At 39.9% G+C, this 17,113-nt stretch overlaps 2 protein-coding genes across 6 annotated transcripts in view; both read left to right on the top strand.

Annotated features, from left to right (window-relative positions):
- RGS22 (regulator of G-protein signaling 22) overlaps window positions 1-7,672 on the top strand; it is a 70,078-nt gene extending 62,406 nt beyond the window's left edge. For all 5 annotated transcript variants that reach the window (XM_017806541.1, XM_017806540.1, XM_017806538.1 and 2 more), the window contains one exon: window positions 215-7,672. In XM_017806541.1, the coding sequence (XP_017662030.1) occupies window positions 215-223 (9 nt within the window). In that variant the 3' untranslated portion in view covers window positions 224-7,672. The remainder of the gene's footprint in view (window positions 1-214) is intronic.
- Window positions 7,673-13,112: 5,440 nt separating this feature from the next.
- Window positions 13,113-17,113, top strand: part of LOC108493233 (cytochrome c oxidase subunit 6C) — a 7,614-nt gene continuing 3,613 nt past the window's right edge. The window contains exons 1-3 of the mRNA XM_017806403.1: window positions 13,113-13,195; window positions 13,810-13,937; window positions 15,486-15,607. Of these exons, the coding sequence (XP_017661892.1) occupies window positions 13,824-13,937; window positions 15,486-15,605 (234 nt within the window). The 5' untranslated portion in view covers window positions 13,113-13,195; window positions 13,810-13,823 and the 3' untranslated portion in view covers window positions 15,606-15,607. The remainder of the gene's footprint in view (window positions 13,196-13,809; window positions 13,938-15,485; window positions 15,608-17,113) is intronic.

Genomic DNA, 17,113 nt, shown 5'->3' with positions numbered 1-17,113 from the left:
TCTCTTTTCTATTTTTCCTGTTTTTCCCCTTTGTCCGGTTGCGCGGTGGTGGAGGGTGGAAATGAGTGAATGAGCAGCTGGGTGGGAGACTGGCTGCTGGTGAGGGCATGTCCCACCACACCTTGTCTCTCTCTTTTTGATGCATTTATTGAAGAACTGTTCTGATTATTTCAACTGGCTACAACACAGCAGTGACATTCTGTTACCTTTTCAGGCACTTTAAATCTCTCTGAGGAAGGGAATGCAGAGACATTCAATGGAGGTGGCCAGGAGACATAAATATAACGTTCATGCAAGGTTTGTTCTTACATTTCCAGAGCAAAGATGATGACTTGGAATATTATTAAGAACCATGGGATAATTATCAAGTGTAGAAAATAAACATCTTCCAATGTGTTCCATACCAACCTGACTGTGGTACTGACACCTTGAGGCTCAAATCAGAGTAAGATTCCACTGAAGTATGCAAGGCACACACTACTAGGTAGTCTCAGTCTTAAAGATCCTATAATCAAACCCAGTTCTTCAGTACTTGATCTAATGAATAAGTAAAACACTGCATTGAACTGACAACCCTGAAGCAGTGTGTCTTGGCACACTACACTCTCACTGTGCAATTCATGCAACTTCTGTTCATCAAGGATAACTCCTGAGGTCTGTGAGTTATTATAAAGTCAAACACTGTTGTGGTTTGCTCCCAGTTCAGTCTAATTCCTGGTCCAAAGTACACCTTCTGCCTCATTTCTGAGTTTTGATCCACAGGAAAGGCTTAAAATCTATCAGGACATAGATGGGATTGAGAACTTTTCTAAAATGTCATTCCACCCAAGGCATTACTCACCAGACAGTTGCAGGAGCTCATAGCTCTTGTGTAGCTCTCTCTATTTTTAAAAAGTTTTAAAAAGACTTCAGGCACAGTTGATGTTGGGACTGAGGACAACGGATTAATTGGGGATTAATTAAAAGAGGGCAGGGGCAGAATTAACTGCTAGGCAAGGGGCAGGATGATGATAGACGTCTCCACATTTTTCATACCACTTTAAACACCAGTCACCAGCCACAAAGTTGTTGGCTCCACTTTTTCCTGCATGTAAAAGAAAGGCAGGTTGCTGAGTTGCTGAGGACTAGCCCTGAGTTAGGGATGGGACTGTGTTCTGCTGCTTGTTCAACCTCTTGGACAAGAAGAACAAGCCGTGCAGCCCTGTCTCCTTTGTCAGAAGTAAAGGTTCTTCACTTGGAGCTCTTAGACCATGCTGCTAAGGACCGTTCAAGAGTGCTTTCCCCCTCAATGAGGAGTGGCAACTAACGTCAACTAACAGTCTTTTGCTCTTGTCACAATGACCAAAAATTGTAAGGAATTTCTGTTGGGTGTTGCTTCAGACAGGCTGGCAGGGAAGGAAGACACTTTATTTTATGGACATAGCTGCCCTGCACATATATTCTCACAGAAGGAGCAAGGGAGATCACTGGTTCAGTTTCTGCTTTCCCACAGTTCAGAGTTTGCTTCATACATGCCATGTTTGGGTTGTTTGCTCATCTGACATTACCTGAGGAAGATACCTTGGTTGGAAGCCAAAAGAGAGTAAAACATTAAACACTTGTCTCTGTTTTTTATGTTTTCCCAAATTTCACAAATGCAGCAAACTTTAATGCTCAGTACATCTGAGGAGGGTGGAACACAGCATCTTGTAATGAGCACAGCACATGTGGTACTGTGTGGCCTACCACTCATTAATGTGAAAGGCAAAGAAGATTCATGAAATGCCATAAATGCACTGATGTATGTCAGTCTAAAAAACATGTGGAAGGCAACCTTCTATTGCTGTGGTCAGTACAGTACACGCAACCAAAAGCTGAAATGTGGCAGGCAGTTTCTGTTTTGCTGTATTCTTGCCTTCAAGGCATTTTGAGGCAGTTAAATAATGTGTAGATATTACTTATCTGATGCTGGTAGTTACGATTGAATAACACTTCAATTACTTAAAAAATTAAAAATATTATCCAGATACTTGTCTCCTCATGAATATGTTCCAGCCTTGCCAAATTATTAATAAAAATTTACCAGCAAATTTACCTCAAGCAAAAACTACTGTCCCAGACAGTTATTATGATTTATACCATACATCCCTATCAAACTTAAAAAAACCCAAAAGAAGTACTTAGTGTACGTCAGTGAGTGAATAGAGTTTTGGCCCTATTCACTCAAAGTTCTGCAAACTGAAGCTTACTCTCAATCCAGTTTGCAGTTCTGTCTCCCTGTTAAGTGAAATATATATATGTGTACATACACACACATGCACTACCATTTACAGGCCATGTCTTTGGTATGCAGTTAAGAAGGATCACATGTATTAGTAATGCTAGAACTACATGTAATGTAGTATCATTATTTCCATTTTATATGTTAATTTTAAAGAAATGTTGGGCGATTGGACAGGGAATAAATTAGGGGACAGGGACCCTTTAATTTCAGTGTTACTGAATCCAATCTGATGCAATGGCAGATAATTTGGAACTGCTACTTGGTGATACACCTGAAATGGAATACTGGTGTTAGTCTCATCCCGTGGGACCAATTCCAGCAGAGAGCCTGAGAACTAACGAAATGTTATGACTCTAAATGATGACTCTGTATCACTTCAGAAAACTTGCCTTGCTATTGCTTTTGTCTTGTTCTTCACATCTATTCTCCCTCAGATTGCTGATCTACCACCTCTATGAGCTCAGCAGTTTTAAACGGCTTGAAAAGTTTTTCTCAACAACCCTAGCACCTCTCCCTTTAAACAACTAAAATTTATTCCTTGTTTATTTGAAGTATGTATACTTTGAAACTTTCAGAAGTCTATGTGGAGTTTACTGCTCCAGACAATAAAACCAATCATCTTTTTCAGAAACCTGTAAACACAGAAAACTCTTCTGGGTAGATTTATGCTTTAGTGTCATTCAAAATACACAACCCAGTCATACTCATTCAGCCTTGCTTTTGTGGTTTACTCCCAAATAATGCAACATATGAGGACTATTTTGGAATTTTTTTAAGCCATCTTTTAGATTTGTAAGTACTTATATTAAGTACTGTGTATTTCACTTTTCTCCCATCAGATATGGCATATTTATTAAAACATTTAATAATCTTTGAGAGTGCAGTTCTGAAGTTGCTCATTCAAATACTTTTGATATCAACACAAACTGCGATTATGCACTTCAAAAGGGGCTTTATACATTTTGTTTTGACATCTCTCCTGCTACTGCATGACACAAAATGTTAGACTGTGAGACAAATTCCTGAAAATACCTAGTGCTGCATTATGTTATTAAGATGCACACTTACAACAGTTTGCAAGAATGGTAGTGGTCATTACCAGGCCATTTAAAAAGGGCAAAATGCTTTTTCATTTGTGTCTGTACTGCCATTGTGTCTGTACTCCTCATGATCCCTTTTGATTGGCTGTTTCTTAAGTACTATTAATGGGGAATGGTCTTAGATGATGAGCTGTGGGTTCATTTGTCTCCTTCAAGGTGTGGAAGTCTAGTTTTTAATCATCAGACATTGAGATCAGCAATGGACAGAGTGGTGCCGTGCAGATACAGTAGTAGACCTGATTCAGCAGACCCAATTTCTGTTACTGATTCTCTTATTATACAGTAACTGGTGGCCAAGGCCAGACTGGTTTGGGCCACACCTTCTACATCTTTTACATGAGAAGAATCATTGTGACTCACTTGCAAATATGTTTGACTTCAAAAAAAAGAGAAACGTACATTAATGATTTACAGATAAAAGTATCAATGAACTGAGTATTTCCATAGATTTGGGACCCTCAGTTTCCTGCTGTTGAGAGCACTGAAAAATGGCAGGTGTCCCTTCATTGCTCCTTCGATGCCTTATCCAGTGTTATGGGGGACATTTTCTATCACTTGCATGCTTGTGAAATGGCCCACCTCAGTCCCACCCAACACTATTGATCCAGTCAAAAATGTTGACTTTGGCCTGTGTGTGTAAAAGGTACTGAAAAGAGACCAGATGTTTCAAAGTTCTGTCCCAAACTTGGAAAAGAAAATCCTTAAATTATTTATGTTTCTAATGTTAAATACTGGGCCAAAGTGATCACTGTAAATCTGTATTTGGCCAATGGAGCTGTAATCCAGCTTGAATTTGACCTATTTAAACTGTCCCACTACATTCAACTGATGATTTTTGTTACCAGAAATGTTTTTTAGCCAGCCATTGAGAATCATGAGAATCATACAGCTAAGATGGGGTTAACTGGTATTTTTTCTTAAGCTTATGGAACACTGTTGGTTTTAATATATTCAGTAGTTGCTGTAAAAATGTTATGGAAAGACAGGTTTGAACAAAAATTTTAGATCCGAATGTGTAGTTACAGTTCAAACCTACCTCTAATGGCCTGATTTGGAGCATTCCCAGGATTTCAGAGAGTTATAATTCACATCTGTGTTTCTAACTCCTTCATGCATGATTGTTTGAATGTGCACTTTTGGAACAGGTCCACGTCTAATAGGCTAAATTGTAGTTCCCAAATCAGAAGCCACATGGTATAGCTATATAGTTTTTTTATTTTTCCTCTTATAACATAGTCTTCAAATAAGGTTCTGTTAGTCCAGCACATTGGATTAATACAAAACACCAAAGTCTACACTTTCTGCCTACCTGCTAATGAACTCACACATTTTGATTTCTACCAGTGATTTAGTAAAGCATTTGTGCAATGCCCACAATGGAGACTTTTCTGCCAAGTAATAATTTATCAGAGCACTGAAGCAGATTTGAATCATGCAGGACGACTAAGCTGTCCTAGTATGGTAAAGGGTAGTCAAGGTAGACATGAGATTCTCTTGTTTTTAATACTCATTGAGCCAAGCTAATTTATATGTCAAGCACAAGCTGCATTTACTCGGATTTTCCTCTATTTCTCTACTAATTAAAATATTTTAGTTTCGTGGTAACATATGTGAAAGCGTTGACAACAGCATTGCTTATTCCACATGTTAATTATGTATTTGCTCATAGCATGCTGATGAACTGTGTGCATTTCTCACGTTAAGATTTGATTTTATATCAAAGGAAAAATGGAAATGTAGTAAGTGGATTTGTGCTTTTGATTTTAGATATTTCATTTTGCTCTAAACAATCTTGTATGATTCCTCTGTACCACATGTGTTTGAAAATCTTTTGTTGGCAAGAAGTTAAAGAAGAAAGTAATACTTGCTTCTCAGAATAGGATTTTTGAACAAAGCAAGGCAATTGTGCTATTAATGAGAAAGCTAAATGAAACAAATGACAAGGCAAGCAAAAAAACCACACAGCATCACACTCAAGGAATTCACAGGCACACAATAGCTTATGCAATACTCCTCATCTGACAAAGTCAGTTAATACAGAGATTTCCTTGGAAATATTCATTGCAAAAGGCTGTGGTGCCTATGGTTCAGTAAATGCATTCAACAAGCTTACAGCATTCTTAGTAGTTTTCACCTGTAGGCAGTTCAATGAATTTTATCCCAGCTGCGAGCCCCAAATGATCAGCACTGGGTTTGTAAACCCCAGACCCTGATTGGCTTGGATACCACTCATTCCTGAAAACAGTACTTTGGGAATTGAATCTGTCACATCTCTAGAATAATTTACACCTTTACAGTTTTGTGTGTGCATAAGTGTGTACAGGCATGTAGACGTATATATACACACACAATACACAATACAACATATGTGTAAAATTACCTTGTTTGGTAAACTTCTTTATTGTCATAATCACAAAGGGCTTAAGTTTGATGTGTATCATCTTTTTCCTTATACGATATTCCAACCATTTTCTTCTGTGTATTTTTTTTAAATGAAGGTCTTTGTTTCATTAAAATGTTTGGGTTTGTACTCACTTGCATTTGAGAAGACAGAGCCATTACACTTGCTTTGTTGAGGAGCATGACTCTTTCCAGAGGGCTACACAGATGCTGGAAAGAGAAATAAATGTGTTTTGGGGGAGTTCTTTTTCTTCTAGAAAGCATATTCAAGAAAAAATATTAACTTTCCCTGTGTTTTTTCTCACAAATGAGAAAGTAATTTACAGCATGTGTTGGGCCATTCACTAAAGACTACAATAAATGATTTACTATTTTCAAGCTAACGAAGTGAATACTTGATCTAAAAAAGGAGAGTGTGTATGATTATGTTCATTTTTCATTTATGACCTTCCAGTTCAAAGATCATCTTAACTTCTGGCTGCCTGATCTCTGTAATTTGCTGAATGTATTGAAACTCGTTCTCTTAATTCATGTCTCCGGAGGTGCTCAGCACCTGGCAGTAGTAGGCCTTCAGAAAGCTGTCCAAAGGACAAAAGCAGTGATTTTTTTTTTTTTTTTTTGAGTGAAACACCAGGAAAGGATGGCTTTGTCACTGCAGTTCCACACAAAAGTATATTAAAAAAATAGCATAACAAAACAAAATCAAACCACAGAAATACCTAGTTTTGGTTGGGCTTGTCAGGGTAATGTAGTACTAATGGAAGATTGTATTACAAGACAATAGTTCTGTTTGGAAACAAACTGCCCAGAGAGCTTTTGGTGTCTTTACTGTCATCAGAGGGGCTCTAAAAACAGATAAGTTATGCACATCTGCCAGGAATGACTAAGTATTTTCGGACCCATATTGGGGCAGGGGAGTCAGTAGATCAACTCTTGAGGGACTTATTTTCTCTGAATCCTTATTCAGGTTGTTCTGAACGCAAAAGCTTAGCCTCTGCTAAGGAATCTTACAAGAGTCAAGGGCCGTGACACTTCATTTGCTCTGCACCCGAAACTCCCACTGAAGCCAATTATTCAATCTAATTTAACAAAGACCACAGCTTCTCTGGCTGTGCAATTGTTGGTAACCATCAACAAACTGATTCATCTACAATTGGGCCAAATGTTACAAAATCTGTTTCTGAGTTCTTGTTTGTACCTCCATCATAAGATTACACCAAAATTAAAGCATGCAGTACTTGAACTAACTTCAAAGGCTTAGCTTGCACTTCTAGCTAGTTCAGCCTTTTTATTGGTTCATGTTTTCCATTTGGCTTCAACATTCTGTTCCTTACTGATGCCCTTCTAGAGTTTCATTTGCAAATATTACGTCCCTGGTTAGTGAGCCATGCTAATTAATACTGTGGTGGAGGCTATGGATTATAGTAATCTCATGCCTCCTGCTTGGAAAAACACTGCAATTTTTCCAGACGTTTACATGTAATGCCATATTGAATATGGCCAAATTTGTCTCAGAAAAATGTATCCTGAACTCATTTAACCAAAATATATTTAAGTAAGGTTGCTTATGCTGTTATCTATTGCCAGTTTTGTTAATCATGAAGCTCAAAAATTTCAATTCTGTAGAAACCTGAGACCCACAATTTCCTAATTAGATTATTTCAAACAAAACATTAAAGTTAAAATAGGCTCATTTAAGTACACATATTTTTAAAAGTTTATGCCAATAACAAGTTTGTTAAAAAAAAACATGAACAGATGATTTGTCTACTTCTGGAAGCCTCACACCTTTGACTGTGCCTCACCTTTCAAACCTGGGACCACAATCTGACATGGATTTTAGCTCCACTGGGGATTTTGTAGTCAGAGACTGCCTGAATTCTAGGACTTAAAATGTTGCCAAGGTTATGATTGTAAAGAAAATCTATTATATTTGCAGTACCATCAAATATCAAATAAAAGCTATGGAGCCCTTACAAAACATAGCAATCCTAAGTCAATAGATTATTCCAATAAAGAAATAAACAAAAGAAATGGCATTTTTTTTTAGGAAGAATCTCTTATTAGACCAGGTAATGTAATTGGAAACAATGAACAAGCTTTCAGGCTCACAATTTTTTCACCAGATCATAAAGAGGTCAAGAAATACATCATCTCTGGGTTAATTGTTTTATTTTGGGTTTTTATTGTGTTCATTAATTCTCTTTTCATAAATGGACATGATTCGGTCGACGTGACTGAACTATGATGAGACAAGGTACAACAAATCTGAGACACCCCTCATTCCTTCTAGACTCTAATTTCAGACACAGCAATGAAAACTTGCCAGCATCTCGTAAGGCTTACAGTGTCATCACCTCAGTGTGAATTAAAACAGACTAAAATGAGATGTTCAGAAATCTATGAGAAAAAGTCTAAAAACTTGTCACAGAAACCAATTGCAAAGTGATACTTTATACATAACCTGAGCCAATCTTTTTTTGTCAGAATGAGCTCTGTATTGTACTAGGTAAATCAAATAAATGGCAAAGATATCTCTAGGTTAAATCCTACAGTTGTAAATTTTTAGGTATCACTCTCTCAGGGTGCAGTCTCCAACCTGAGCAAGACCCTTCTCCTCTCTCTGCAGCTCTCTCCTCTGAGAGAAGCACAGTGAGCCAAGAGCTGCCCAGAGCAAGTATGTTGAACCTAACTAAGGACGGGGCAAATGTAGTGCCCTGTGGGGAAAGAGTCCAATCTTCTATTTGAAAGAGACTTTCCCACTTTACAGCCACTGTCTTACACCCATGGGGAAGTTGTTCTATTATTTTCTGTGAGAATTTTTTCCTTGAACAAAATTATAGCTGTGTGAACAGCAGCAGTTGGCCACTTTCTGCTTTCCTGGAGGTCTGTTGATCACTGGTCACATCTAGGAAAAACAGAAGCTAACAAAGGGTCTGGCCTAAACCCTATTAAAGTATGAGGAACACTCCTCGTTTCAATGGCTTTGGATTACTGAAGGGTACACATGAATCTTCTGCTCAGACTTACTGTAATGCATCCATGATCAAAGAGGGAGCACTAGTAAATGTACCAGGTGCTTGTGTGTAGTATTTGCCTGTAAAGATGGTTTAACTCCACATGTTCCTGGAAAAACAAGGATGAGGAATGAAAATATTTTTTCAGAGTAAGGCACCTCTACTCAAATACAGAGCAGTAAAGGAACGGGATAAAAATGTTCTCTTTGATGAATTAATTTCTATTGCAGACAGGCTACATAAAATTTTAAACCACAAAAGACAGAAGACTCTTGGCATCATTTAAAGGGCTTTGAGCAAGGAACAGGAACTGGAAGGAGGTGTTTCTTGTGGGTGTGGTTTTGGTCTTGTCTAAGAAAACAGATGATAATGTAGAATGTTTATGGCAATGAATGATGAAGTCACACTTGTCTAAGTTCAGCTTCTAGGTGAGAATGACACATATAGGAAGTTCTATTTGTTTAAAAACTGAGTTTATCTAACCAAGGGTTTCCTGTTGCTAAAATAAGCAGTGTATTTATTTCAGATAGTCCCTCTGAACCTGGAGGACAGAGTGAGAACAATTAATGCAGAAAAATACTCCAGAAAAAGTGGGGGGAAAGTGTCACATCAGTGTTAATGTCTCATCTGTAGAACCTGGTGTGTTTTCTGGTTCTTGGGCCTGAATACAGCCATGCTGGGAACTTGGGAAATAGCTATTTTTTTAACAGTATAACTCATGATGGTACCAAACACAGGATCATTGACATAATTATATCACTATTTCATGTGTATTGAATATACCAAAATCTGTCTATTTACAAGTGGAGCAAAACTTAAGAAATCACTTTTTTTTGAGATTTTTCTATTTGAGAAACATGCATACAATCAACAAAGGCTTGTGAAATCCCTGTCTGCTCCATTTATTGTGATTTGAACGGTTTTTTTTCCTCTCCTTTGTTTATAATGCTCTTTTGGAAGTACAAAAATATTTTCCTTCCCCCTACTAATTTTGACTTTTTCCATTTTGGAATTATTGATTCACCCTCATTTTTTTGTGCAGCTGCCATTCCAATTGTGTCAAAAAACTTCCTGTGCCACAGTATCTTTGTTTTTTCCACAGCACCATTGGTTTAGGTAGACACAGCTGTACCAAGAGAGTATTTGATTAGTTAATTTCTGGCACACAAAGGGGAGGAGGAGCCCAGATATATGCATTTTCATATGTGGCACATAGCATTGTTTAATTTCTTTTTCTTTTGTGATAGAGAGGTGTATTTTATATTAAACTAAACTATTTGGGAATGCAGCTGGCTCAGGGGATTGCTGATGTCCCATGTGATCTTTCTCCAGTAGATTTTTTGTTCTAATTTGATCCAGATTATGACTATCTGAAGACTTTTTGTGGCATATGCAAAATCACTTGATTGTCACAGTCCTGTTCCTAGTTGGCGTCAGTCCACACCACAGAAAGTACAGTCCTAAGTATCACAGTTGTCACTCTTTGTGGAAGAGACAAAGATTCACTGCCTAAATTTGCTCTCACTAAAGTCAGAGGTAAATTTTATTTCAAATTTCAGTGGAGCACAAGCAAGAAATTATTTAGCATTAAATGCCTTCCTTTACTCCTCAAAAGGTGATCCCTTTCAAGAACCCCATGGAGAAGCGTAAACTGTTGCTAGCACTTTGGTATTTCAGAGAGGAAAAGAGGACTGAAGATTCTACTTTGATAACTGTGGCTCCTTTTGAGCAAACAGTCCAAAATTTTCCCAATTTTGTCCCAAAAATTGTCCCAAAGACAGCTGGACTAGGTGCCAGAGACCTCAGAGACTGGGTGGACTGGGAAGGAAACAACTGCTGTTGTCTCTGTATTATATGCCTTTGTGTTTTCAGAAGGTTTATTTGCTTTCATGCATTTGGATGCAGAGGGTCCAGACAGGTCCAAAACCACATTCAGCCTTATAATCCATTCAGAAACTGAGTCACAGGAAGCAACTCTGTGCACTGACTTAATGGAGCTGATTATCTCTGCCTTCCTTCCATTGCTCTTCCTCCAGTGTATCCTCAATCCCTTTTTTATCTCCTACTTGCACAGTCCCTTTACACAGAACAATAAGGAGTTGGCTGTATATTCCACAGTAATGACATCAAAGAATGATAATAATTAGCACTTCATTTAGCATCTTAACTATAACACAAAGATGCCTAGCCAGCAGTATCTCAGGCACATGGGAAAACTGGTCACACAGAAAAGAATTCAAGGACCTGGCCAGCCATGAAGTAAGCTATTGAAAACAGCAATCAAATTTTTTTTTATTTGCAGACCTAGTTCCATCCACCAAACTACCCTGCCTCCACAAGACTGATGTTTATAGGAAAGTTACTCATATATAATCTGTGATGAGAGTAGCCACAAAACCTGCTATGCTTTTATTCCAATTAATTTTGTATCCTCTTTTTCTTGAGGTCAAGTTCAGTAAAGAATTTCTTTCTCATATCTAATCTAAACCTGCCCTCTTTCAGTTTAATTCCATTCTCCCTTTGTCCATGTTGCTACTAAAGATGTTAGACAGTGCTGGTCCCAGTACTGACCCCCGAGGAAGGCCTCTCTTCACTTGAATGTAGACCATTCAAGTGGTCTACACTTGAATATCAAGCCGTTGACCACAACTCTTTGAGTGCAACCGTCCAGCCAATTGCTTTAGTCCTTATCCACTGAGTTGTCCATCAATCAAATCCATGTCTCTCTAGTTTAGAGACAAGGATGTTGTGCAGGACAGTGTCAAATGCTTTGCACAAGTCCAGGTAGATGATGTCAGTTACTCTTCCCTCATCCACCAACACTGTCACCCTGTTGTAGAAGGCCACCAAATTTTTCAGCACAATTTGCCCTTGGTGACATATCTTGCTATTCTTTCTGCATTACATCATTAACATTTGGGTTTTTGTGTTAATCCACATGGGGAAAACTCTTGGAGAGACATTTTTCATTTTGGCCTCAACTATTGTAACAAACTTTTCTTCAGTTTGAGGAATGTTGTCCAAATTGCGTCTATCCAAACCACTCTTGCAAAGACCATTCTCCCAGCTTGTAGCCACAGCTGTACGAGTTCCCTCTGCAATTTTCTACTGACACTTTCCTCTTAATTCCATCATAGGTAAAGCAACTTCTCTTCAGTTTTAAGGGCCCATCTCTTCTGTCATTTTATGTCGGGATCTGCTGCCTTTGGCAAAGGAGTGAAAGGCTTGAACAAATACCTCATTGCACAAGAGGGACTTGTTTTTTCAAGGCAGGATTCCATAGCATTTAGTGTAAATCCCACAAAGATTCCCCAGGAATAAAAATGACAATTCCACATGCAGGTGGTGATTATGTGGAAATCATGGGCAAAGCACATGTGCCTCATTTCCAAGAAAGGTACAAAAACTGGCTAAGGGATATCTAGAAAGGATTACAAATGGCTTAATTTGTTTCTAGGCTTGGCCGATAAGTCCTGGCAAACTCTATATTAAAGACTTGAGCCCCTTGGCATCCCAGTGTCACCCTGGGCATCCTTCAAGAGGGCCAGCACAGTCTTCTCCCATGGCTCTTAATGGAATCAGAATCACAGAAGGGTTTGGGTTGGAAGGGACCTTCAAGACATAAAAAGGGACCTGAACATGAGCCAGCAGTGTGTCCAGGTGGCCAAGAAGGCCCATGACATCCTGGCCTGTATCAGGAACAGTGTGGCCAGCAGGACCAGGGCAGTGGTTGTCCCCCTGTACAGGGGCCCTGGTGAGGCCACACCTCGAGTGCCATGTCCAGTTTTGGGCTCCTCACTACAGGAAGGACATTGAGGTGCTGGAATGAGTCCAGAGAAAGGCAACAGAGCTGGTGAAGGGTCTGGAGCACAAGTTTGATGAGAAGTGGCTGAGGGAGCTGGGGTTGCTCAGCCTGGAGAGGAGGAGGCTCAGAGCAGACCTTATCGCTCTCTACAACTCCCTGAAAGGAGGTTGTTTCCGGGTGGAGGTCGAGCTCTTCTCCCAGGCAACAAGTGACAGGACAAGGGGGTACAATCTTAAGCTGCACCAGGGGCGGTTTAGGTTGCACATTAGGAGGAATTTCTTTACAAAAGGGTGATTAGACATTGGAGTGGACTGTCCAGGGAGGTAGTGGAGCCACCGTCCCTGGCGGTGTTTAAGGAAAGACTGGATGTGGCACTCATTATGTGGTTGACACGGTGATGTTCGGTCACAGGTTGGACTCCACGATCCCAGAGGTCTTTCCCAACCCATATGATTCCGCGACCCTGATTTGTCCCTGCGCGGGTCCGGGCGCTCCGCACGGCCGTGTTTGGCCCGCGCCGCCCGCCGTAGGCCGGCGCCCCGCGCATGCGGAGTGGCGCGGGCGCAGCGGGAGCGCGGGCGGCGGCGTCAGGACCTCGGTGGGAGCGGAGGTGAGGCCGCGCCGCCCGCCCGCCCGCCGGGCCCCCGGGCTCCCTCCCTCCCCCCCGGGCTCCCTCTGCCTTCCCTCGGCCCCCTCATCCCGAGAGTGCCAGCCGCCGCTCCCCCCTTGGTCGCGGCCCCGCGGCAGCGCCGTGACCTCTGCGCGTCCCTGAGGGCGGCGGGGCTGGGCCCTGCGGCGGCGGCAGAGCGGGGCCGGGGTGCCCCCGGAGCGGGGAGCGGCGCGGGGCTGGGCCCAGCCCGGCTCCAGGACCGCTTAGAGTGTCTTCTGACCTGAATTCCGGAACAGCAGGCCTGGAAGGGAAGACCTTGCAGGGAGGGGGGATTTAGTGTGAGCAGCGAAGGCCAGTCTTGATTCCACAAATAGTGGATGCAAGGAGTGTAAAAACTGATTTAGATTCATGTCATAAATAGGTTGCCCTTGAATGTTGTCCCTTAAATATTGTCATTGGAAGGTCAAATACACGGGAGCACTGTTGCTTATCTTGTGAAGATGATGATTACACCATACAAAAAGCACGATCTAGATCTAGAAAATTGTTTCAGTAGAGCTGCTTCTCCTGCAACTCTCTTTATCTCCTTTTTTCTTTTACTTTTCATCTTTTAGGAAATAAAGTCACCATGTCGTCTGCACTGTTGCCCAAGCCACAGATGCGGCGCCTATTGGCCAGAAGGATGAAGTTTCACCTTTTTGGGGCGTTTTTTGTGTCAATAGGATGTGCAGCTTTATACAAGGTGGGCTCTGTAGTCATTCAGTTACAAACTGTGCTCATTGGAGTGTTTTAAGAATTCATAATATTTTTCTGTTGAGATTCAGTTGAGCTGTTCATCAGAAAGGTTTAGTAATGTATTTTTGTAAGCATGTTTCCAAAAATAAATAAATCCTGCTAATCTTCATTTGAAGAAATAATATGAATAACCTGTTGCTTTAAGCTGTGTGGTCAAGATCACGCAATTTGTGACAACTTAGCCTGGAGTCTCTCAATCCCATACTACTCTTGGTCATTCACACAGTTGATGCACATGAACTCTGGATAGTTTGTGTGTCTCGCTGTCACATTATCCTAGACTCAGAGTTGTCAAAGCCTTATTTTATCTCTTGGCTGATTTCAGAAAACTAGCTCTTAAGCAATTTGGAAAACCCATCCTTCACACTAAAGAGATCAGTGTGGGAAGGGGTGGTGTGGTCCTTCTGTCTTTTCTTTTGAAGTATCATGTGGAAATGGACCATTACATTTCCAGAAAAACACAGAGGTTGGTCTTCTGATAAAAATAAGAGCAGTAGTTGTTCTTGAGTGCTTTTAACTAAATAATTCTGGGATCTCATACACGAAGCAAACAACACAGTGTGAATTCCTGGGGAAGAACAGGATCTTGATTTGCCCATTGAACTCACACATATACTATTTGCAGCAGAAAGCTGTACAAAGTGACTAGAAATGAAGGTAATTTCAGGTAATTCACAAAACTTTAAACTTCTCAGAGCAACAAATGTTTATCAGAAACAATAAACTCGCACAGTTAAAGCTCAGCATGTACTCAGTAAATCTGTTAAGAGGTAGACAAGCTTGTTTGTGGTCAGAGTTAACAATATAAATTTTTTAATATTCTCTGGCTGTATCCCTTATTTGGCACCCCCACTTTAATACCCTGGTAAGGTGGGAGACCACACTTAGAACAAGTAACTCGGATCTCAGTAGGGATTTACTTTGTTACTCGTTAGATACTGTTGTACAAACCCACCTTGGACTTCTCTTCACGTTTTTGGGGGATTTTTGAGCATACTCCTGTGCTTCAGGTGAATTAATATCCAAGGAGTCAGTCTTGTAAAATTTTACCAGGCTTCTGAAATTGACTTGCGATGTAAGTCAAATGTAGTCAAATTTCAGTTTAGGATGCCATTTTATCTGGAGTTACAGTTTTGCAGCTGCCCACAGGCATAAAATTTGCAATAATGACATGGTTTATGTATAAAACTGTTAGCAGGGATGGTGTTGAACACGTGAGTATCAGTATAAATGGAGCAGGTTTGGATCTTAAATATGCGATGTGCTGCTTTGTAACGTACCTTCTTTTTAAGATTTTACTTCAGACATTTGTTTTCCTGACCAATGGTCAGGTAGCCTGAACTCTGGATTTTAACAGGAAAAAAGTAATATTTAATAATTTCAGCTAAAGGCCTTTTAGACTAATATCCACTGATAGAAATCATAGCACTAACAAAAAAAAAAATTCTGTTAATAAAGCTTTGCAAGCTTTAATTTTCCATGTGCTACTTTCCAGTTTGGAATCGCTGAACCCAGGAAACGAGCTTATGCAGAGTTCTATAAAAACTATGATGCCATGAAGGACTTTGAAGCCATGAAGGCAGCTGGTGTGTTTGAGTGTGCACCACCCAAATGATGGTAAGCTGCATTTGTAGGTGGTAAGCTGCATTTGTAGGTAGTAAGCTACTCTGTGTTAGTGCAGGAGTAAGTGAGATTGTTTCAGTGGGATGTTGTGCTTCTGTTGGGAGGTTCTTCCTTTTTTTTTCAAATCAAAAGGGATTTCTGAAGAAAAAGGATACAAATTGCACTCAAGAGAACTCTGGGTAATAAAAATGTGAAGAAATAGGGGAATTGAGGGCTGGGGGTAAGGGCAGGATAGGAGCTCCTGAGTAGCTTTTGGGTAATTTATTTAACTCGTATGATATAGGAGACAGAGTGGTGATGCCAGGCCTTTGCTCTCCTCATGAAACCATGGAGAGGAGACAAAGTTCTTGTATTAAACTCCAAGTCTTCCCTGATTCCACTGTTATGTTGATGCTGTCACATCTTGAACTGCTTAACTTGGGGCTGTCTCTATCTACTGCTTACATACTTGTGGTGGTACAGTGAGTGAGAAAATGGAGAGGCTGTTTCTCTCTCATAGCTTGCATCTTAATGTAAGAAACAGAGACAGCTTCTGCACATCCTTTTGTATTTTGAAGTTGGTGAGAGGGGGAAGATAACTAGTCATGGGGGAAAATACATTTATATGCACACACACACACACATATATATATATATATCGCAGTGACGTACAGCTCTGTGTTCTCCCTTACTCGCAACACCAGGAAAAAGTCTTGATTTCAACTGTGCTATAGTTACTAATAACTGCACTCACTAAACTGCACAAGCTCATGTGACAACTCAATAAAGAGTTTCTCCACCTTTCTTGATGCAAATTTTTTACATAGAGTTCTCTGCTTCTTCTAAAATTACTTCAGACTAATCTAGAATGATAGCTTTTTCATTCTTTTGGAATGTTTTCATATTGTGATCATTACGTGATAATCTGTGGCTCTAATTATCCTGGCCAGCTGGGTTTTCTCAGCCTGTTTGTGTGAAGCAGCAACACTGAATAAAAGACTTGTACTTAACACTATTAATACTATATTCTGTTTTGTGACAATCTGCAACTCTGTGGTTTCTGCATAACACAATTACATAAAAAGCCCAGAGCTCCATCTCTTCTAAAAAATTAGAGAAAAAGGAAAAAAAAAACTTTGTCACTCCCAAACTGCCAACTTCCAGTTAGTTTTTTTTGGTTTGTTTTTTTTTTTTTTTTTTTTTTTTTTTTTTTTTAGTATGTTGAAAATTCCCAGATGATGTTCTATGAAGTCAAACAAGATAAATAATGAAATTATAAATTCACCTGGTTTAAACCAACCAAGGTTTAAATCTTGGTAATTCTGCCTCTGGTTTAGTCCTACTGCTAATATATAGTCACTTTTAAACTTCCTTAGACACTGATTGCATTCTTTAGTCAGGTGGCCTTCATCAGTGTATTCTGAAGGGCCATCTGGTGGTAAAATCATTTGAAACAAACACTGTCAACAAGGATGCATGTTGAATATTTAATTGGAATCATGAGCAGGATTTTTTTCAGTG

Source organism: Lepidothrix coronata, unplaced genomic scaffold (assembly GCF_001604755.1).
Source record: "Lepidothrix coronata isolate B3197 unplaced genomic scaffold, Lepidothrix_coronata-1.0 Scaffold15, whole genome shotgun sequence".
In the NCBI taxonomy this organism is placed as follows: domain Eukaryota; kingdom Metazoa; phylum Chordata; class Aves; order Passeriformes; family Pipridae; genus Lepidothrix; species Lepidothrix coronata.
Note: the sequence above shows the minus strand (reverse complement) of the source record. Positions and strands in the feature narration are given on the sequence as shown.